This window comes from Vulpes lagopus, chromosome 3 (assembly GCF_018345385.1).
Source record: "Vulpes lagopus strain Blue_001 chromosome 3, ASM1834538v1, whole genome shotgun sequence".
In the NCBI taxonomy this organism is placed as follows: Eukaryota; Metazoa; Chordata; class Mammalia; order Carnivora; family Canidae; genus Vulpes; species Vulpes lagopus.
Genome location: NC_054826.1, coordinates 53,722,999 through 53,747,054, shown reverse-complemented (window position 1 = coordinate 53,747,054; position 24,056 = coordinate 53,722,999). Strand labels below are relative to the sequence as shown.

The window sequence follows — 24,056 nt, the reverse complement described above, 5'->3', positions numbered from 1 at the left end:
TTCACCTCACGGTGGCCTAACCTGCAATTACCGGTTCCCCCCCGGGCCCGGCAGGGAAGTGTATGAAGCCCCTGGAGACCCTGCCCGTCAGGGGCACCGGGCACCTACCCGGGCGGAGCGCTCCATGGTGTAAGCTAGGCCAGAGTGCACGATGTCCTTCTCGGAGGCGCCCTAGGGGAGGAGCAGACGGTTAACATGGCCACGCACACACGCTCACCTGGGAACACAAGGATTGAGGTTGGCATGCAGCCCTGCCCCGTGGTCCCTGGACGGCGGCTTCAGTGGTGGTGGTGCGGCTACCGTTTACTCTTCATTCCACACAACGGCAATAATCACCAAGAGGATCCCGGGGGGACACCGCACGCAGGACGGTGGGGTGTGGGCCCAGGGCACAGAGGAGCCTGGCCTGCTCTTCCCGGGCTCCGCACTCAGCAGTGCCACCCACGCTGTGCCCGTGGTCACCCCACCCAGGGGGGCTGGCCGCGGTCAAAGGCAGCGGCTACGAGAGCTGGGCTGTTCCAACCAGGGTCCTCGACCACAGTAAGCTTGCCTGCTGCCAACTACTCCCATGATTCATTTGCTTCATCAGACTCCTCTAGGCAGTTGTTTCCAGCCCCACGTCAGCTATGAATCCTGCCACGCCAGCTGGAAACTCAAAACAGGGTCACCTGCCAAAGAGGGTCCAAGCTGCCCTCCATCGCGAGCATTCGCATCACGTTGGGAGGCGCGCACCTGTCACCCCTGTATCAAGAGTGCCCGCGGTAGACTCTGTTCTGTCCTATCAAGTCACAGAGGAAACAAGGCGCTTCCTGGGTGGGGCACGGACTCCCTATCATGCGCTCCTCATGGAACACTCGTGGGGCCCGGCCAGGGGCTTCTCTAGGCCCGGGGGCAGAGGGATTGTCCTGCCCTCAAAGACCAGTGTCCAGGTGGGGGAGATGGCCAACACCCATGCCTGATGGAGGTCATCAGACCCCGACGTGATCCAGCGGCTGCGGCTTGGAGAGGAGGTGACGGAGCCGCAGAGGGCGAACGGAAGGAATGTCTGTGGAAGGAGAGGCCCGAGAGGCTGTGGGGTCTTAGGAGGCGAGAGAAGAAAGGGATCCTGGAGGTGCTGTCAGTTGTGAGAACAGGTGCTGACTGGCACCGGGAGAGGACAGGAGGGTGCCAGGAGTCCGGGTAAGGGCGTCAACAGAGGGGAGTGGAGGGGAGGGACCGCACGCAGGTGTACACGACTCTTAAGGGCGTTGCTATGAGGGAGACAAACACGAACAAAGTTGGGAAGGGGAACTAGGATTGAGGCCGTTTTTTTTTTCCTGGAGATCTTATTTGTTTGAGAGACAGCAAGGGAGTGTAAGTTGGGGGGAGCCCAGGGGGAGACGGAGAAGCAGGCTCCCCGCTGAGCAGGGAGCCCAAGCAGGACTCGATCCCAGGACCCCGCCATCATGACCTGAGCTGAAGGCAGACACCCAGATGAGCCCCCAGGGCCCGGACTGTTTTTGAGGCCGCACGGAGCACAGGATAGAAACGACTGCTGAGGTGGGACGGAAGGGATGGGGAGCCCCAGCTGCACACTTTGGGGATGTGAAAACAGGCCACTGGGGTTAGATGGAGGCATCCAGAGCCGCTCTGGGACCAGGAGATAGGGTGCAGGCGCTGGGAGCCGGGGTGGGGGTGTCTCTGCCCAGAGCTCCTGGGGCAGGTACTCAGGGGGTGGCAGAGAGAAAGTGAAACAGGGAGAAGCGAGAGCTGGCCCGGCCGCGGACCTGAGATTCGGGTCGGGGCTGGGCGGTCGGCAGGGCCTCCTGCCCGTAGGGGACAGGCGTATGGGGGCACGCTTGGGGTTGTCAGGGTTCGGGTGTTAGCGGGGGGCATGCAGAGGCACAACAGGGCGAGGGAGGGGCTAATGATGGAGCCCGTGGTTTACGTTATACAAGGAGGGGACCGGGGACACATGGTGTTGTGTTGGGGTGTCGCTGACGCAGGTCCTGGCAGGGCCACGGCAAGCCTGGGGAGCGCGGAGCTAGACGGGGAGCTAGGGGAAGGCGCTGGAAAGAGCCTGTGCTGTACACCCACACGCTAGGTCCCCTGCCAGCCGGTGAGTCAGGGGTGAGGACAGCCCCGAAGCCCGACCTCTGAGGCACGTAGAGCGTCTGGAAACAGGGAGGCCCACACACCAGGCCAACGCTGGTTACAGAGGGTAGAGCAAGTCGGCCTCTTCCCGGGCTCCTGCCGGGGGCTCGGCCGGGGGCGGGGTGGGCGGGCCGGCGCAGGGGGCCCCAGAAGGCCGGCTCACCAGGGCAGCGGCTAGCACCCAAGGACGCCCTGGCCCCAACGCCGTGCTGCCTACGGCACTGCCCATGACTGACGTTTCACACAGAGACAGGTTGATTATACTTGAGCCATTTCCCTGCAGGTGTATGTAGACTCTGAAATCAAACCTGATTTAAAAACCTGACAGTGAACACGTCCCCATGATGGCACCACACGCGGAGCCATCCAGTCCTTCAGAAGGAGGTCCCAGAGGTCGGGACGTTAGGGCAGCGTCCACGGGCAGGACTGAGAGCCCGTCACATCCCCCAAGAGCTGCGCCAGTCCGTCCCGTCAGCAATAAAGGTTCAGTCTCACCACAGCACGGTGAGTAGAACATTCACTTATGGTTTTTGCTACTTTAATACATTAAAGAAACCTTAATCTGTATTTAAGGTCTCTGCCATTTACGAGGAAGATGTTCTCTGTGACACAGGGGCACTAACTATTACTGTCCCGTCAGCTAACTCACTCTGATACCTTTTCTACCTGCTTCCTTTCATTCCTGTTCATGTCCACAAAGCAATTTCAATTCTTCATATAGTTCAATTTAATGTTTTCTGTAAAGCTTTGCTTTTTTTTTTTAAGTTTATTTATTTTTTATTTTTAAGGGATCCCTTTTGCCAACGTGGAGCTCGAACTCACGACTCAGGGATCAAGAGTCGCCTGTTCTTCCAACTGAGCCAGCCAGGCTGGCCTAATATTTACTTTTCAATTCTTTCCACTTCTCTGAAGCTTAAGAGTTAGGATACACAGTAATTCTTCACAATTAGGTTAGAATCACCTGTTGAGCCATCTGTATTGCAAAAGCACCAAGAGCAGAAGAGCGATTATTTTAAACTAAAATCCTACTCCGTTTAGAATAATGAGACAGGCACATGCAGAGCACACATGGGTCCCATCATCACCGCCGGCTGCTGACCCCCTGTGACCCTCATCCACCTGCCGGGGGCTAAGGACCAGGCGCGTGCGTGTGTGTGTGTGTGTGTGTGTGTGTGGAGGGGGGGGGGGGGCAGCCCGCCACAGCGCACTCACCGATATCCTGTCTTGGAATTCTGCTGTGGGCACAACGGGAATAGTTCCACCATGCTTTCCAAATTTCCTTTCCAAGCTCTCTTGAACAGACACTGCAGAAAGCCGAGAGGTGAAGTTAAAATACTGCTAGTAGGAAAAAAAAAATGAAGTAGAACCAAAAGTAGTCTCCAACTATATCCACGACCCAGAAACCACCACAGAGTTTAGAAGCCTTCAACACTAATGCCGTGAACAGGTTAATCATTTAGAACTCTGCCAAATTCCTATATAAATGTGAATTTAGGTCAGTGCTCTGTTTCCATAACACCCATTACCAGGGTTTTTCCTTGGCTCTGTGAAAAAGAAAATGCTGAGGGAAAAAAGAAACGGAAATGGATGGAACACTTCACCCAGATTCTCAGAGCGGCCTCAGTGAAGCTCGGCTGGAGGTCTGGCCTTACTTCAGCGGGACGAGATTGGCCCATTAACTCTGGAGCCTACTCTAGGCAAAGAAAAGCCACATTCTCATCAGGAGACTCCAAAAATTCTTGGACACTAGAAAGGCCTCCACTAAGAGCAACCAGAGATCAGAATGGAGGAGTACCAGTGAGAGTCTGGCTTAAAAGGATACTCTATTTACTAATTTATAGATTATGTTCAGAGAACATTACAGCACAGAACCAACATCTGGATGCAAATACATTTGAAAGAGTTAGTAAGTTAAATATCCATGAAAAAACTCATATATTTTTGGTCCTCAGGCTCATGAGACAGAATAATATAATTTTCTGTTCTGAGAGTAAATTCTCTGAGATTAAAAAAGGAAACTAGTCCTTTCTTAAGTGTAAGCTTCTTCCAGACTTTTAGCTGGCCCCCAAGATTTTTTGGACAAGGTAATCGGAACTCACTGAGCAAGTGGTAGTTAGAATCCCTTTCATATTTGAAGGTCAAACGGCCATAGCTGACATGATTCAGATTCTTCAGCCACTCAAAGTAAGACACTGTCACTCCTCCAGCATTCAAGTAGAGGTCCTAGGCACAAAAATGTGACAGGGAAGACACCAAAGAAATGAGAAAATCATGGTTTTAATAAACGCTTTCAATGAACATCAGAGCTCCATTTTTATATCAAGGCAAATAGATTATACTTTAAACTCCCCAAATAGATCTTAGATTGCATCAGGGATTTCACACTTAAAATTTAACAAATGTCTTTTCCAATCCACTTGAGTTTTTTCTCATTTTGAAAAAAAAATAATAACTTTTTTTTTATTAACTAACAAGTATTTGATCAATTTTGGTTAGAGCTTCTCTACCAAAAAAATCTTGAGACAAAATTGCTTGCCCACTAACCACAGAACTGGATTGTCCACAGCGCCCCTCACGAGAAGATCAGCATTCCTTTTCTTACTATCTAGGGGCAGTCTGTTTGAGTTGAAATGAATCTCTTAAATGTTTTCTTTTTTGTTAAATTTTTATCTATTATTTATGATAGTCACACAGAGAGAGAGGCAGAGACACAGGCAGAGGGAGAAGCAGGCTCCATGCACCGGGAGCCCGACATGGGATTCGATCCCGGGTCTCCAGGATCGCGCGCGCCCTGGGCCAAAGGCAGGCGCCAAACCGCTGCGCCACCTAGGGATCCCCTCTTAAATGTTTTCAACAAAAGTTCTAAATGCATCACAAATCCACACTAACTTCCACTTGCAAATAATCCTTGGTATAGAACCCATGCTTGCCCACTGATAACCCAGGCACACATTCTTCATAGGAGTAAAGAGGCAAGGGACATTTGAAATGCATGAGGTTAGAAATTACATAGAAGCTTCCGAGTTTAACTGGAACTCATATTTATAGCACAATATACATTTATAGAATTGGATTATTAAGCAGGCTAAATACATAATCAAGAAAGCTTAAAGTTGGAAAATAATGTTCAGGTCAACGTGAAAATTGTCAGGTTTTTTACACTAACCATGCTTCTACTGTATTTTCTTAAAAGCAAATAAAGGTGAGGGATTTACTATAGTTTGGGAAATTAATGATTATCTCTTTCTCTCTCATTCCTTATAGAAGAGGATTCCAAGTACATATAAAACACAGATGACTTACTGGAATCACCATGATGTTCCTCTCCAGGAAGATCTTATCGGCCTCTGGGGTTGTCGGTCCATTGGCACCCTCAGCAATGATCTGCAAGAGAGTCAGGACATACAGAAATGCCAGCAGTGCCATTGAAACCCTACACCAGGTGCAAGGGGCAATGGGGAGAAGAAGTCCAGTTTAAATTAAATTAGTAAGAAGTCTTTTGTTCTATAAATAAAGTATATAAAACCCTTCTATTTCCCTAACCACTTTTTGGAAGTTTGGTTTAAGAGGAAACCCGCGGTGATGGATGGCTGCACTGCTTTGTGTATACACAAAAAGCCACTAAATTTTACGCTTGGGTGAACTGTATGGTATTTGAATTATAGCTCAACAAAGCAGTTAAAAAAAGAGAAAAGCCAATTGAGAACTTTTCTATGACCCTCACGGTCATTCCACACTGGTACCAAGCTCTCACCTTGGCTTTGACTCTGGGTGCGTTGGACTTGGTCAGCTGCTTCTCGCTGGCAGCGGGGATCAGGATGTCACAATCAGCTTCCAAGATGCTCCCTTCATAGGGCTTTGCCTTGGGGAAGCCCAGGATTGATCCATGTTGCTGAGAATTGATTGAGAAGTCAGAATTAATGGCTGCACTGCAGTTTCAGTGTTTATAATTAGTGCCCATGATAGGAAGACTCATCTATTAAGAGCAAATCTTTGGGTTGCATTTTAAAGAATTAACAAGGGAAATAGATATTAGTAAGACTTATTTCAACTTTACAATATTTGGGGTAGTCACAGTTCAGACTTTAGATTAACATACCAATTTGAAGTCTTCCAGTTCCTTTGGGTCAATACCATCTGGATTCCATATGCTCCCATCAGATTCACCAACACCAACACATTTAGCACCAAAACGATGTAAGTATCTCATAGAGTGCAGGCCCACGTTACCAAATCCCTAGAGAGAACAATTACACAGTGTAGACGGAAGAGTCATATTCTGACCAAGACACATTCTCTCAGTTTAGAAGTCATTCTCAAGATCCTTTTGTCACAAGAAACCATGTACTGAATGGCTTCTCTTCAGCAATAAATGTCCCATGTGGAATCCCATCTTCTGATATCTGTGATAGTGAGTCCTAAAGAAGTTTAGGTTGGTTGGCTTATAAAAGAGCCAGTCATGCCACCCATGTCCTCAGTCCCTTGGACCAGATGCCTTATGTCACACCCTGGGAGGAATAGGAGTTCTATTCTATTTTAAAGTACCATTCAGTTCCTCTGTGTCATTTTCTTTCGCATGCATTTTTTAAAAAAATATGAGGGAGCTAGAACATCTTTATATATGTAAGCACCATTTTTATTTCTACTCCTATGAGAATTATCTGTTTATTTCACTAACCTGTTTTTCCCTGGAGTTATTTGCTCTTTTTCTTCTCAGTTTTTACATGCTGTTTATGTTATGAGTGTTGAAACTTTACAGTAGAATAAGTTGGAAACTTTGTCTTTTTACATTGTTTATACTGATTTTTCTTAGGTAAAAGATCTTTTTGAATTTTGATATAGTCAAATTCATGAATCTTTTCTCTTTCTGGTACATGTTTTTAGATATTACTGGAATACTGTCCATTTCAAATGGTTTCATATAGGTTTTCAAATTTATTTGCATGGAATGGTACAAAGTAGTCTTTATACATTTTTCTACATTTCCTTTGGGAAAAACAAAGTACCATTCAACTTAATTTATATTCTACTCTGTAAAATAACCAAATACCAAAGAAATTCTTCCTGAAAGTTGAAATCTGGATCATTGTGCAAATGTTTCCCCTTCTGAAAACAACTTCAATTTAAATACTGACCAAAAGAAGTTGGTGATAGTTTCATACGTATCTGTGAGGTACTGAAAGTGGTTCTAGTCACATGAATCTAGTCACCAAGATTTAGAAATTAAAGCATGTATTACTCTGGAAACATCCTCCTAATAGTTACAGAGATTCAAAAGAATGACATTTAAAAATTGCAAATCTAAAAACACTGAAAAACTTACTCTATGTATATCAGTTATTCTTCAAGAGAGCAAACATTTTTACCTGAACAACAAACGTTTTATCTCCAAACCCTGGTGTCATTCCTAAAATACTCATGTAAGATGCTTCATTGATGAAATTTTCAATCCCATGGAAGACTCCCCGGCCAGTTGCAGAGATCCGCCCGTGGATCCCACCCTGACTGATGGGCTTACCGGTGACACAGGCATGGGCATTAATATCCTGCAAGAAAAAGTCAAAACTTTATATTTTTGTCTAACTATTTTGCTTATGAGGACTATATACACCTTCACCAATAGGGATATGCCTCATTTTTTTAGATTTCTGTTCCTAGAAAAACATATAATAAAATAGATCATATTTTCATGGGGTGCCTGGGTGGTTCGGTGGGTTAAATTTAAGTCTGCCTTTCAGCTCAGGTCATGATCCCAGGGTCCTGGGATCAAGCCCTGTGTGGGCTCCCTGCTCAGTGGGAGTTTGCTTCTCCCTCTCCCCGCTAGTGCGCTCTCTCTCAAAAACAAAACAAAAAACAAAAAATCATTATCTTCCAACAGGAGAAATAGTTTTTAGGAACTTAACATCATTAAGTACAAATAACAGTGTCACAAAAGTAGAGATAGTTCTGTTTACAAATATTATTCCTTCAAAAGTACTTACGGCCTATTAAGTTGGATATACATCTTACATGTGTCTTAAAACCTACCATAAACTTGAACATGTTATCAAAACAGAGCCTAAGTAGGAAGAGGTATCATGGTAGTTCTGGTTAGATGAGAAGACTCCACATTGTAAAGATACTCTCCCACCAAACTAATCTAGAAATTCAATAAAATGCTACTTTATTTATTTATTTTTTAAAGATTTTATTTATGCATGATAAAGAGAGAGAGAGAGAGCGAGAGAGGGACAGGCACAGAGACCCAGGCAGAGGGAGAAGCAGGCTCCATGCAGGGAGCCGACGTGGGACTTGATCCCGGGACCCTAAGACCGCGCCCTGGGCCAAAGGCAGGTGCTAAACCACTGAACCACCCAGGGATCCCCTAAATGCTACTTTAAAAGATAATATTCAAAGTTCAACTAAAGGAACAGATTAACAAAAGTATTCAAGAAATTTGGAAAAAAAAAAAGACAAAATAATTAAAGGGTTTGCAGGGCAATCTGGAATGCCTACCAAAATAAAAATACCTAGTAATCCAAAGATTCTACTTCTAGGAACTTAAATTTTTTGTGTATTTGGTATGGTATCATTTGAGATAGGAAAATACAAAGGTACATGTGGGTTAGACAGAGAGGCTCCTGTGCGAGTGTGAGTGGAGGATCCCCTGGAAGCAAACGCCAGCTCCGGGGGCAGGGTGGGGGAGTAACAGTCTTTACCATCTGTCCTCCTGTACTCTGTGAAGTGACCATGTATTCTTGCTCAGAAACTGTAATTAGAAGAAAGAAAGGGCTTGGGAGAACTTCCCTTCCAGGTATATCCATAAATGTAGCCACCAGAACAATGTAGAATAATAGACTGGTCAGTGGGGCAGGAAAAATAGATGGCCCTATTATACACAGGAAATCAACATAAAAAGAAGGAAGCATTTTACATTTGTGGATACATTATGGACTATTTAATAAACTTGTGGGGCAATCTGCTACCCACTAAGGAAGACGCAATGCCTTACTTCACACTCTCCCTACCCCCGAATAGATGTAGCTGGGTGAGTTAACAAGTAACCTGGTCTTTATCTGTAGTGTTTAACTATTTTTTTTAAGGTTTTTTTTTTTTTGTGTGTGTGCTTAACTGTTTTTACAGAGACAACTTAGAATTGTATTAGCTGTAAATCGCCAACAAAAAAAGAATAAAAGTTAAAAAAAGAAGGCAGTCCAGTAAAGTGATTTACAGAAATCAGTCAATTTTCCCACAGTTCCCTTCATGAATAATTAACACTTGTGTGAACGCAGAATTGCAAACCTAGAGCCAAATGCTTTTACACAGTGCAAATGTGAATGCCGGAGCCGCTAGCAACCCTGTCTGAGGTCAGGCCCAGTGCCAGCTGCCCAGCGCCCAGCACACCTGATTGTCCCAGAAGCCCAGGGACCACACGCCTTCACTCCGCGGCCTGCACTTCTGGGCAGATTACACAAAAGCTGAGGCAGGTTTAGGTTTACATCTGAAATGAGTAAGAAAAACAGTAGCTTCCTGACCTTAGGCCCTAATTTTGGATTTCCTATCACTTTAAGAAGGGAAGCCCTTTGCCAGGTTTAGCTGGCAGTGCCTCACAAAACTTTCTTTTGTGGTCACCCCTGGCAGTAAGCTATGAATAATGAATGTGGTATCTACTACTTGGCACTAAGCAGTCTAGTGTCTTGTTTAAAAACAGAGACCATAATTTGGAGCTCATTTAATATCAAAAGGGGACATGGAAAAAGCATCATTTTGGGGAATGGCAGTTAAAACCAAAATTCTCTGAAGCATCTCATACTGCTCGTTTTATTTCAGGGGATTTTCGCAATTTACCGATTTAATATTTATGAATACTTGTTGTCTTGTGTGTTTTACTAAGGAGTGGGTACTATTATTTTTTTAAAAAAGATTTATTTATTTGAAAAAGAGAGAGACAGAGGTAACATAAGCAGGCAGGGGGAGAGGGAGAAGCAAGCTCCTGGTGAGTGTGGAAGCCAGACGTGGGGCCCGAATGCCAGGACCCAGGGATCATGACCTGAGCTGAAGGCAGGTGCTTAACTGACCGAGCCCCCCAGGTGCTCCAGGAGTGGGTACTATTCTGAGTGCATTATATTTTATTATTCAATTAATCATTAGGAGCTATTGCTATTGTCATCTTATATACGGGAAATGGAAGCATAGGGCGCTCAAGGCCTGCCACAGGCCATGGAGCTGGTGTGTAAGGGAGCCAATTCTGAATCCAGGTGGTCTGCTCACGCTCCCAACCACAGTCTGCACCCTCTCAGGTCCTCAGACTAATGTCTGAGCTCCTCTACTGCAAGTTGCAGCCCCCTTCCTTCTCTGGGGGCAAGAGTTCTCTCCAGGGCTCATCTTGCCACTAGGGCCTCCCCCCAACATTTTAAAAGATTTTGAGACAGAGAGAGAGAGAAAGAGACAGAGGGAGCAAGTAGAGGGAAGGAGAGCGAAAATCTCAAGCAGACTCTGCACCGAGCTTGGAGTGTGACGTGGAACTTGATTTCAAGAGCAAGATCAAGACCAGAGCCAAAACCAAGAATTAGATGCTTAACCGAATGTGTCACCCAGGCACCCCTCCCCCAGGGCCCTTTAAAGGAAAATTCACGAGGCCTTTATTCCCTTGGAGGACTCTGCTACCTCCGCTGTCCGTCTCTCTTGCATCATCTCCTGCAAGGATGAACGTGAAGCCCACAGACAGACAATTGCCAACCACCCTTGTCCTTGGGCAGCAGGCACCTGTCTTGTTTCCGCTCTGCGCCCAGCTCCATTCCTCTCTGTGAAGGCTACTCCTTGTGCCCCATTTCCCTCCTTCAACTGCTCCTTGCAGCCTGGTTCCACTCTTTGTCCCCCAGATGGATGATCTAGTTGAACTCGTTTCTTCCCAAACACGGCTCCCTCAACGAGGCATGTGGAGCTCCTCGCCCTCCTCCTTCTTCTGCAACTGACCACCTTCCCTCTAAATCCCTCTTCCTTGGGACTCCTGGGTGGCTCAGCGGTTGAGCACCTGCCTTCCACCCAGGGTGAGATCCCGGAGTTCCAGAATCGAGTCTCACATTGGGCTCCCGGCATGGAGCCTGCTTCTCTGTCTCTCATGAATAAATAAATAATCAAATCAAATCAATCAATCCATCCATCCCTCCCCCATTTGTCCATTTGTCTCCAGCTCTACCGCAGGCCAGGGTCCCCCATCTCCTGGGCTCCTGTATGGTCCTGCCCCCAACAGTCCCATTCCCTGCTGCACACAGTGAAGGTCAAAATGCCCCTGCTTCTAGTTAGCACTCCACCAGCGTCCTTCTGTTTTTAAGGCAAAGACTTTGGTCCTATGATCTGGTCTGATTCTCCTCTAAGTGGCCTCTCTTAGACTCCACTCTCTGGATTTCCACTCTGACTACCCCAGTCTTCCCTCAGCCTCAAGTTCACTTCTGCACCCCAGAACTTTACCCAATGGCTCCTTCTGCCTCCAACACTCACAGCCCCGTCCCTTCCGTAAGTGATCCTATTCATCAGAGTGCAGACCAGAGCTTACTCCTTCAAGAAGGCCTCCTCTGACCTCACCTATGGAGGCTTGGCCGGGCCCTGTTATGCCTTGTCCCAGCATCAGGACTCCCTGTGCTCCCAATTATCCCAACTGTACTGAATACCTTGCTTGTTTGGCAGAGGCTCGCTCTATCTATCTATCAATCTATCTTTTATTATTTTATATTTTATTTTATTTTATTTATTCATGAGAGACACAGAGAGAAGCAGAGACACAGGCAGAGGGAGAAGCAGGCTCCATGCAGGGGGCCTGATGTGAGACTCGATCTTGGGACCCCGGGGTCATACCCTGGGCTGAAGGCAGTGCTAAACCGCTGAGCCACCTGGGCTACCCATAGATACATTTTATTTTATTTTATTTTTTAATTATTTATTTATTTATTTATGATAGTCATACAGAGAGAAAGAGAGAGGCAGAGACACAGGCAGAGGGAGAAGCAGGCTCCATGCGCCGGGAGCCTGATGTGGGATTCGATCCCGGGTCTCCAGGATCGCGCCCTGGGCCAAAGGCAGGCGCCAAACCGCTGCGCCACCCAGGGATCCCCATAGATACATTTTAAATGAATGTCTTTTCAACTCCCTATCTCTTCCTACTCCTTAAATGTTTTTCAAAGTTCCATCCCTTTCAAGAACAGAAAGTTTGTTTTTCTCGTGTTCTGTATTAGTGGCACTACTTCTGCTTGGTCTCTCAGACACAAGTCCTCCTGGTTGTTTTCCTTGATAACACATCCAATTCCAGTCCTATGGAGTCTCTGTCAGGTGCCAACGCCTGTCCCCAGGCTTCGTGGCCCTGGGCTCCAGTGCAGTCTAACAGCACCAGCCCAGGCTCCTTGAAGAAAGGGGCAGTGCCAGAGCCTCCCCTCTCACTAGCAAAACTAGGGCTTGAGATTTTTGTCCTGGTTCATGTACTTCTTCGCTCTACTAGTACACTTCTAAATAGGCCTCATCTCCATGTATTATCCTATCTCCATACTTATCTGCTTATGTGTCTTAGTTCCTCTTTAAATGAAAGCTCTTTGCGGGAATTCAGAATTGAAGGCTTCTTCGTTTCCCTTCTAGTGTTTTACATCATGTCCTCCCCTGCCTGGTCGGTGATCGTTTCTGAGGTCCCATCCCAGCTTTCAGGATGGGGTGGTATGTAAGTGAAAGCTCAGTCCATGTTCACGCTACGTTTATGGTTTATGACTAGAGAGATGGAAGTAAAATAATGTGCAAATTCAAGATACGATTAAAGGGGAGAAGAACCCAGCAAATTCTCTCCATCCACATAATATCAGTTTGTTATTTCTTGTAGACAGCAAATGAGGATCTCAGGGCTTTGGGTGGGTACTCACATAGTGCCCTATGGTGCTGGCGTAGGTGTCAGCAATCCAGGACATCTCCCGCTCACCTGTGCTCATGTCTGGGGCAGGCACATCAATGCCAGGACCTGGGGGCACAAGGAAAGGGCATTGTACTAGCTTTTAAGATGAACTCATCTCAAACACATAAATCCTTGTAATTTTTTACAACAAAGCGACTGTGGTTAGAAAACATTAGATTTCATCTGGGTAACTACTTGAAGTCATAGAAATACTCATTAAATGCGTCACAACAAAATTTACACACACACAAATGTTATATGGGTAATTTCTCCCTCTGGCGTTGCCTTGAGATATTGTTCGGAAGTCAGTTCTGCTAACAGACAGAAGCCACTCAAATGGACTTCTGAATACATGAGCATAGGCATCTCGGTGTGTCCCTCTTGACCTCAGCTCCTTGAACTACATACAACCAGAGAGAACAGTACCATCCTGCCTACAGAAGGACGAGTGCTATGCTTGGGGAGTGTTTGTGTCTGAGGCAGCACAGAACCGTACCGCTTATGGGGGTGTAAGCCCTCCCCATCAAGTAGAAAAAGAAAAAAAATACACATTGCTGAAGCATTAGTGTTAAGGCCCATAATTTCACCTGGGCTTTGACCTGTTATTCAAAGCTTCCTCAATGTACATAAAGTTTTAGGCCTCAGCTTTCAATTGCTCAGATCACAGCAGATTAGAAAGTTTGAGGATAAGAAGTTACTCCATGGCAGCAACAAATGCCAGTGTCAGCGCTAATACTGAATGGCCACACCGAGATCTCTGGTAAAGATGCGTTATTATTATTTTTTTAATATTTTATTTATTTATTTATTCATGAGAGAGAGAGAGAAAGAGAGAGAGAGAGGCAGAGACACAGACAGAGGGAGAAGCAGGCTCCATGCAGGGAGCCTGCTGTGGGACTCGATCCCAGGATCACGACCTGACCCAAAGGCAGACGCTCAACCACTGAACCACCCAGGTGCCCCTAAAGATGTGTTAAATGATGTCCACTCAAATCTGTCAAGGGAGGGATACAAATACATATAAAATACAAAAACATATAAATACAAAAACATCCCATTTAGTGGGTCAATTAAATAAGAATGCTGTATCTACATAAAGAGATACTATGCGGCCAGTAAAAAGCTTATAGTCCTCACCAAAACACATTATGTGGGGGAAAAAAAGCAGGATTTGTATAGCATGTATAGAGGTTCCATTTACATAAAATTCTCTCTCTCTGGACAGGCCTGTGTATAGTCTCCATGCATTTATTTCCACCTGTATATGTAGTATGTGTGCACAGGTTTGGAAGGATATGGATACCTCACACTTGCTCACGATGTTTCCACTTCGGCCTTGTTTATAACTTTCTGTATTGTTTCAGTTAACTAATACAAACCCATTAACGTTTCAGAAAAATAGAACTTTAAAAATGATTCAGCAATGAAGTCTCCCACAGAAAAGTTCTTTCTAAGTACTCAAGTTCTGTATTTTTTTACTTAACCAACTGAATAACATATGCTTTAATATTGTCCTGTACTTTTGGGGCCCACGTCCAAGGAGGTGTGTTTCTCTGCACAGGCTGTGATGCAATGGCTACATAACTGGTCTAAGACAACTTGGAAATGGTCAAGCTTTTCCCGCTCCCACCTGGCCCACAGCCAATCTGTCATTCTCTTGCATCTGAGCACCCTTTCCCTTAGGCAGTTTCTAACTCTCATGAAGTCTGACTTCCCGCAAATCACTCTACCCCTTACTCCTCCTTGGAGGGACTCATGCCCTATTCTAGTCTTATCCTCTGTAAAAGGGGCTCTACTCTTCTCATTTGCTCACAATGTCCATTCCTTGAGAGCAAGACTTCAAGGACGTTCGTAAAGATTTGTTTGATCGGATTTGCTTTTCTCCAAAGGTGTAAATGATAAACTGCTCCTGAATGCAAGGGGGATCTACAAACGTTTTTAGTAGTATCAAGTGTCAAGTATGCTTGTTGCGTCAAATCACGATTTCAAGTGGAAAAGGGCTATTGGCAAGGGGCAAGTTTGAGGTATGCAGTTTGTAAACTGGAAATGTACCATGATAAATTCCGAGGCTTCTCAAAAACCTCAATTCATCTAGATGGCCTAAGATGAGACAGCGCTCCCTATCCAAAGCCGAAATCACAAAATATTATTAGGCTTATGAGTTTTCTACTTCACATAAAATCAATGGACAGCAATGCTCGGATTATAAGCAAAACCTGAATTACAGAAAAATACTCAAATATTTTAACAGAGAACAGGTCTGAACATCCACACTTTGTAAAACAGGTACATAACCTTGGGAAAGCTAAAATGCCATCAGTCAATCCCACAATAGTATAAAAAAGATGAAAAAATGACTAAAGAGCACAGCTGCTTTAACAGAACATGAGCACAGGGTGGAGCTGAAAGGCCAATTTTGGTGCAGGGAAAGCTGAGAAAATTATAAAGAAATGGAGACATTGGATTAGCAAGGGAACTTTACAGTTTACAAAGGTGGTATCTAAACTCACACAACAGAATAAACACCAAGCTTTCACAAGCTTAAAAAAAAGAAAAAAAGACACTAGAGGAAAGAACACTTCCTAACTCTTTCTCTGAGGCCAGTATTATACTGGTATCAGGGCCTCACAGGAAGAGAATACTATAGATTGATATCCCTTAGAACGGCATTAAAAAAAAAGTTCTTATGAATAAATGTAACAGAGGTAGTGTAAGATCTGTGCTGAAAACCAGGGACCATCAGGGAAGGAAGGGAAAGGAGAATGACAACTGAGGACATTCAGTATTCGGGGACCGGAGCACTAGCCAGGTAGGACGGCTTCCCTCCATACTGGGCTGCAGAGCACTGCAATCCTTAGTAAAAGCCCAGCTGACTTCTTTGCAGAAAATGAAAAGCTTTTCCTAAAGGCATAGGATGTGCCTGGGCCAGGACTCAGGCCCACGTCCAACTCACAGTCTGAAACTGTGGAAAGACAAGTCAGTAAGTAAGGGAGAAATAAATGACCTCAGTTGCAGAGGTTTACTCAGGACCAGTTCTGGGCCCTGGAGGGAGAGAAAGGATCCCCCCCTCCCCCCCAGATGCTATAAAGCTTTCTGAGCCCAGGTGTCAGGTTAGCTGCATTGTGAGTCAATGAGGCTTTTGTGCTTCAACAAAGAAGTCAAATTGCATTATTTAGGTTTTCACTATTTCCAGGAATCGCTTTTAACCTCTGGAATCCCAAGGTACTTGTGAATATAGAGAAAATGAAGCTGGTTATACTCTAGGTATGGGCAATAAATACCGAATAAAGTCTGAAGTGACTCAAGACTATTAAACACGTTGCGACTGAAGCTAAGAGAAAAATCATGAGGCTCTCTAGGCTGAACATGACTGCAGTTCACCAAATCTCAGCAATAGTAGGCAGTTCTGTAAAGGAGGCAGTACCCTCCAAGTACCCGGCACCCCCCTATTCTGACAGGACAGATTCACAGGAGTGCTGAGGAGGCATGCCAAGAATCCAAATGCCTGTGAAATGATGAACAACAGACCAAATCTGGTCAAGCTCTAGTGCTACTTATATTGATTTCTGTATTAGTTTATTTCATGCTCTTTTTTTCCTATGAAGAGGGCAAATTTCAAAGGAAGCATATCTTAATTAAGTTCATAGAAATTAACAGTGGGGAGAATGTTGGGGAACAAAAACACAGGGGCAGGAAAACAGAGAAAGTAGATTTTCTTTCTTATTTTAGTCAGTTTTTTTTATGTTACAAGGGCAAACATTCTGTTAAATACTTTTATGTTATAAAAACAAATTAGAATCCTTCTAGCACAAAAAAGAAATATACAGACTTCATTTGCTTGAAAAACTGACTAAATGATGAGTATTTATACATCATAGCAAATATTCACATCTCACATAAAACATACAACACTTAATGCAAAAACATCAAGCCTTTGAAGATCAGCACTCTTAGAAATCTAGTGTTTGGCAAAAGGGCCTCGTGACAAATATCAGGAACCCCCGGGGACCCTCAAGACCCGCCAGGGAGGGCAGATGGAGTCATCAGGGTGAGCCCCTCACCTCCCAGCCTATGCCCACTACTCTGAAGGGGCAGCTTGCTCTAGGCTTTTGTTCCAAAAAGCAGCAGATTTTTCACTGCTTGCAGAACAGACTATTGTAAAAGTGACTATTACATATTAAAAAAATATCTATAAAACAGGTATTATTTATTTCCTAAAATCTTTCTGGATATCACAATAGAGATTGTCCAAGCAGAAGAGGTGGAAGCGATCCCCCTGGTGTCCACACTGCATACTGAGAACCTGAGCTTTTCTACGTGAGACCTACCAAAACAGGCCCAAGTTCTTCAAAGTAAAGGGGCAATTCTACCCATGTGCATATAGATAAAAACAGGAGTTTAACTTAAGAAAATTGCCTTTTAGATGTTCCTACTCCGTGCTCAAGCCTACAAGGTAATACATACCAATAAAGCCCTTCTTTGCCAGCTCCATGGTAAACCTCCTTGTGATCTTTTCCAATTCATTATCCTATAAAGGAAACAAATGAAAACAAAACAAGGAAACAAATGTTTTTGATAGAAAACCACTGGTGGAGACAAGTGATAATTGCCTCATATTTTCTATTTATAGGACATTTTCATATATCTTCTTGTGTAATCCTTACAACTTATAAAGCAGGCATTCCCATTTTGAAGATAAGGAAATGATAGATCAGAAAATAGGTTATACAAACAACAAACAGTAGAACTAGGGCTCAAATGCACTTCCTGTTCTCTTTGTATTAATATAGGACCCTAAGAATAATCCCTATGGTACATTTTCATTTAAATGGTTAAAAAAAAGAATGAAATCATATATATATATATATACATATATAATGTTTGTAACAGATGTTAATTCAGAGCTAAAGCATAGTAACAGCTAGCTTAAATTAACTTGGAATTGATAGGATAAACAAGATTTTTACTAAATTAGGCTGTCACTAGGTTCTGAGATCCCAAGATAAGAGTCGCAGATCATAGGAACATATTAAATGCATATAGAGCATATTATATTTATATTATAGACTATGTAACATGGATGGATATAAATGCCCTAAGAATATGAAAATGTTAATTACCTTTTAACCAAGTGTAAAAATGAAAAAGGACATTGATGTTAAGCAGGTGACCTTTATATGGCACCACACTCAGTGAGTTAATTATTTACTTGTTTTTCCATTCCTTTAAAATAGGGGCCATTAATCTCACTGGTATGGGGGACACATAGAAGCCCTGTAATTTCAAGTCCTTTATGAATGCACCGTGTGCACAAATGTCATTTTGATACTTACAGTGTAGTTTTTGGGATTGATCTTAACACCAGCCTTGGCACCCCCAAATGGCACATCTGCAAGAGAAGGCTGCAAGTTGTTATTCCATACAAAGGATAAACAAATTCCGGAGGCAGAAAGCACTATGTGATATTACAATAATTCAAACGTGACTCTTTAAGATTTAGTTTCAGAAAATTCAAGAAATAAACATTGATCAACACTGATCTTTTCTAAAATGTCCTTGAACTAAAATTCTAGTGGAACAGAAATTGTAAGGCCGGGCAAATTATGCATATTTAATCAATGTGCTTTACTACTTCTAAAAGAAAAAAAAAATACTTATTTTCCTTCTACTATGATTTGGTCTTACTTACAGAGTATGGAAAAGCAGTTAAAAAAAAATCTACACTTAAAATCCAATTAGTTCCCATAAAAATTTTTCCATTAAAAAACAGATTAAATCTTAATTAAGACTAATTGAAAAATTATGTAAGCATTAAACTGTGCAATTTAAATAACATCCTAAAGGTAACCTGGTATGTTAACATATTTCCCCAAAGCATTTTCAGGCAGCAACAAAGGAGATCACTTACCAACCACTGCACACTTGTAGGTCATCAGAGAAGCTAGAGCTTTCACTTCGTCCACACTCACATCAGTGCTGTAACGGATACCTGCGGGGCGGGGGAGGGGGGTGAGAAAAGGGGATGTATTTAGAACATCCTTTGGGCTGGTTAAAAGAAAAAGTGCTAGAAATGGAAATGCCCACACTTTTTGCATTTTACACCCTGTTTTTTTCCAAGAACACTTCAAGTGGCTTGTGATACAAAGTCAAGGAAAATCTGCTAATTGGACACCTATCACCTTGTACGGGCTACAGGAGGAGTACTGATTTTGATTTTTAAGTATTCTGGTGGTTAAGAGAAAAAAACAGGGATGGGAGTGCAGTTTTTGCATTCTGGTGGGAGCAGTTAAGAGCACCAAGCAAGGTTCCTGGAGATGAAGAGATGAGCCACAGTCCTGTCCTTCAGGAACGTACAGCCCAGTGGCAGACAGCAGGAACTATGGCTTCACAAGATAAAAAAAATCCTTCAAATGGAATTTTTTATGCTTTGAGGAAGGCAACCAACTCAGTGAAGGCTTTTTTTCTTTTACTTTTTTGGCTTGGATGACTTGGTAGCAGGGAGTTAAAAAAATTTAGATTAGAAATGACAGTTTTCTTAAAAGGTCTAGCAGTTATATTTATCTGTTGCCATAGAGCTTGCTTCCCTGTTTTGTTCAGGCCTCTATTAGAACTTTCTTCACTCCAAGAGGCCCTACCTGACCACATTCTTTAAAAAAGCACCTTCCTCATCCCCACTCTCTAGTCCCATTTACCTTAATGTTTTACTGCTGACTTTATACTGTTTACTGTCTTGACTTCCCCACCTGGGAAGCTAGCTGCTCAAGAGGACACTTTATTTTGTGCACTGCTTTAACTTAAATCTTGGTACCTAACATAGAAAATGGCATGCACGTATTAGATGCCCAAATGTGTGGTGAATAAATATATCATTATTTCTTAACTAAGGCGTTAAGACAGAAAAGCCATGGTCACTAAAAATTCTGATAAGCCTCTAAGTTGTACACAATTCACCGGAAGTGTCTGCATATACTATGGAAGGGCTGGAAGTAGTTAAGAGGCAGAAAATTCAGGTCCTAAAAGTACTCCAGAAAAAAAAATCTGTAAGCAATAAAGAACATTTGTTTATTATTTTTAAAAAAGGGCTTTTATTTATTTATTCACGACAGACAGAGAGAGGCAGTGACACAGGCAGAGGGAAAAAGCAGGTTCCCTGAGGGGAGCCCGATGCGGGACTTGATCCGGGGACCTGGGGTCACGACCTGGGCTGAAGGCAGACGCTCCACCACTGAGCCACCCAGGCATCTCTACATTTATTTCTTTAATATAAAAAAAATTTGTTTAAACACTACAATGTGTTTTTAAAATCAGTAAAAATGTTAACCATGTAACATGGCATATGACTCAGTGGAAACCAGGCTACTAGGCTGGGACCTGGGCTGGGTGCAGGGAAGGGCACTGCTCACCTGGGGGCACAGACCTGTGCCCAGGGTCTGAATCAAGCCTGCACAGGACAGTGCTTGTGAGGCAGCCGGCATGGCGCCTGCGTGGGGCCAGTGCTTCCATCTCTGCCATTATCACGGCTACTGCAAGTATTACTGAGTACAGGCAGATAAAGAAATTCAGGTTTTAAAAAGTTTAAACTGATAGGAGTTTAAACAAACAGCTTAATAAATCTTGATTTCATTACCTCTCAAGATGAATGAGGGCAATAAAATAGTCTGCTATTAAGGATTAGTATTTCTCCTACAACACACACAAAGCAGTTTTTTCATTGCTCTTTTAGTGCCTGTGGAAGTAGTTGCTAAGTTATTTTAATTTCCCTTGTTTTCTTTCAAAAAAAAAAAAAATCGCACCAGTTTCAGGTGTAGCATACACAGTGACTGGACAATCCTATATACTATACTATGCTCACAAGTGTAGCTACCACTTTCCTTGCTTTCTTAAGGGCAGGGAGAAGTTATTTTCCCTTATCCAATGTTTAAATCTAATGCATTCAGTGGGAAACTAAACACAGCTTGAAGAGTAACATTCACAAATCCGAGAGTAATCCTATTATTCTAGACTTTAATGCTAATTAGAAACTGGACTCTTCGTTGTACAAACTGGTGTAAACAAAATGTCTATTTTATTGCAGAACCCTTGGAATGATGAGTCAGAAACTGTACATGTTTAACAAAAAACATGTTTCTGCTGGACGGAACCCAGGAATTCTTGTTTGTAAAGTGCAATTTTCTTTCCGAGCCACACCCAGCCAGAGCTCCAGTGCAAGCCACTGAAGAGAAGTAGTTACGTCAACTACCTTGCACACCAGCCCGGAGGAGTCCATGAAGCAAGGGAGGAGCACTAAGGGAAGGAGGACGAGGAGGAGAGTTAGGGGGCTGAGCCCTGGAGCAGATGAAGTGGGGGCAGAGGGGGCGGAGGAAGGAGTGCCCGTGGCACTGCCAGGCTGAAGAAAAAACAGGCTTTCGTTTCAGCTTTCTAATTAATCAGCGATACACATAAATGTTTTTACTCCCTAAGCTGGCAGACACACTAGCACAGGATTACTGAAACTGTTAGTCTGGAACAAACTCTCCAAGTAGAGCCATAAATAAAATACTCTGTACTGTACCAGTACTGGGGACCAAACAAGCCCCAGGACAGGAGTTCACCCATCCCTAAGGGAAAGCACTGGAAACCGAAGATAATTAATAAAAATATACTGTCGCCTAAAAATTCTTACCCACGTTCTATTGGATGCTAAGAGTGTGATGGCAAAAATGAAGTCGCTTCCCACTCTATTTGTAAATCCAGTGGATTGAGATCCTGGCACGACTGGGCTATGCAAGGGAGATCCCAAGATAAGAGTCGCAGATCATAGGAACATATTAAATGCATATAGAGCATATTATAGACTATGTAGACTAAGTAGACACGGACTACTTTAAGTTAGTACAGACCCTACATCTTAAACTTCAAGGTTCTTAAAGGGGAAAAACAGCATTTTTGAATGCCTATCTTTCAAGAATACAGAGAATACAGAATTTTTTTTTTAAAAAAAGATTTTATTTACTTATTCATGAGAAACAGAGAGAGAAAGGCAGAGACACAGGCAGAGGGAGAAGCAGGCCCCATGCAGGGAGCCCGACTTGGGATTCAATCCTGGGTCTCCAGGATCTCACCCTGGGCCGAAGGCAGGCGCCAAACTGCTGAGCCACCAGGGATCCCCAAGAATACAGAATTTGAAGACAAGACATTCAGTAAAGCCAAGTAACAGGTAACACATATACATACAAGAACATCAGGAAACCTTAAAATGTTTTAAACCAAAATGAAATAAGATCTTATTTGCAAGTCTGAATATTTTTACTTTTTCTAAAACCACACCTTTCCTTCTTTTCTTTGGGATGGGAAGTATGGTAGAGAAGGCTAAAGGTGAGCCAGACTGACAGGGATTGGATGGGCACAAGGGCGGAAACTGGAAGGACTGCGGGCACCTGGGTGGCTCACTCTCAAATAAATAAATAGAATCTTAAAACACACATACACACACACAAAAAACCCTTATAGATGGACCAAAAATTTTATTTCAAAAATGGGAAGAAAAGTAAATTATGATTTTTTTGTTGGTATCCTAAAGTTCCACAGCACTACCTGTTAGCTTATGTTGCTGCTACTAGCACCACTAGCATTTGGGAAGTGATTACTTGTATCACGATGGAGGTGAACACTTTCAGTGGAAAGCAGGAGTCCAGGGCTGCCTAATAGAAACGTTTATTATTTACCAAACCTGGTATAGTTGGTGACACAGCTTTGAAATCAGACCATTTATTCCGAAGAGTAACGAACTGTACCATGCAGCTATTTTGAGCTAACTGGTATCTAGATGTTTCAAAAGAACATTAATAACATGCAGGTATCTGCACGCCACACAACAGGGAGAGCATTTCTCTGCCTTTTGACTTAATGACATTAAGTCTTAAAGATATTCCTTATCCTCAAGAGCTTCATGATTGGTGTACAGTTAAGTTTTTCTAGAATAAAAAATCAAGAGAAAATTAGCTGAAGTTGCTATAGTGATGAAGAAACCACACCAGTTCCTTACTTTGAAAAAGACTCAGTGAAAACCACAACTGAGTAGCTTGAATTTTTTTCCTTTTGCCAGCTGACTCAAAACCAAAAACATACAAAAAAGCTCCTAGCAACTGAGTCACCATTGTTTTTTTACGATGAATCATTAACTAAACACATTCATGAAAATCCAAATGGTTTTAAAAATTACTTGAACCAAATCTTTTAATAGGGCTTGATTTATTAAAAATTCAATTTCCAACTATATTCTTTCACTTTTCAGAAAACCAGTTCTATCACAGGCACTGAACTCACAGGAAAACAAAAAGGCCTTAGAACTCTTAAAATGCATGCACTAACCCTCTTGCCATTTACTCATGAGAATAGCTTTTCTCACTTAATACTAATATAATTTCCTAATGTGCAACAGAATGGCATAACCTAATTACAAATGAGAAGAGAGCAATAAGCAGTGAGGAACCAGCACACATCAGTAAGTAACGACCACGGAAGGTATGAGAAGTCTCAGATCAAAACTGGTTCCACACTGCAAGGAGCAAAGGAAAAGCATACCTTTAACTGCTTTTGTTTACAGTATCCATGTCTGTGTAAGAAGGCAAGGAAGCGAACACTTAAGTGTTCTAACCCATAATCAAAATCTTTGAGTGGAAGAGACAAACTTAGTAAGTTCTGGGAAGCATATGTTTAGCTGATGTTGGAGAAATGAAAGGGAAAATATTTCACTTCTTTTTCATTAACATTTAAAAGTTATAGAACACCTACGTATATGTGCTCATCAAAGCTGAAACACAGGAAAAACTGAAATCTCTCCTAACTAGCACTATGTAATCCCCATCTTCTCCCTACGGGTGACCATTCATAGCAAGTGTGTGTGTGTGTGTGTGTGTGTGTGTGTATGTCCTCCCAAATAATTTGCCTGCATTTAAATACATACTATCTATTGAACATAGAGCTTTGTCTGGTGCTTATGTATTGAACTTACTGCCCAACGGATGGAGGAAAG

The 24,056-nt window shown here is 43.3% G+C and overlaps 1 protein-coding gene across 1 annotated transcript in view; it reads right to left on the bottom strand.

Annotated features, from left to right (window-relative positions):
• The window catches only part of GLUD1 (glutamate dehydrogenase 1), a 34,834-nt gene that overhangs the window by 1,897 nt on the left and 8,881 nt on the right, over positions 1–24,056 (bottom strand). Inside the window, exons 2-12 of the mRNA XM_041747175.1 lie at positions 18,951–19,031; positions 18,376–18,431; positions 17,507–17,570; positions 13,014–13,108; positions 7,500–7,679; positions 6,233–6,370; positions 5,888–6,025; positions 5,437–5,517; positions 4,233–4,356; positions 3,346–3,437; positions 109–171 (exon numbers count right to left, since the gene is read on the bottom strand). Of these exons, the coding sequence (XP_041603109.1) occupies positions 109–171; positions 3,346–3,437; positions 4,233–4,356; positions 5,437–5,517; positions 5,888–6,025; positions 6,233–6,370; positions 7,500–7,679; positions 13,014–13,108; positions 17,507–17,570; positions 18,376–18,431; positions 18,951–19,031 (1,112 nt within the window). The remainder of the gene's footprint in view (positions 1–108; positions 172–3,345; positions 3,438–4,232; positions 4,357–5,436; positions 5,518–5,887; positions 6,026–6,232; positions 6,371–7,499; positions 7,680–13,013; positions 13,109–17,506; positions 17,571–18,375; positions 18,432–18,950; positions 19,032–24,056) is intronic.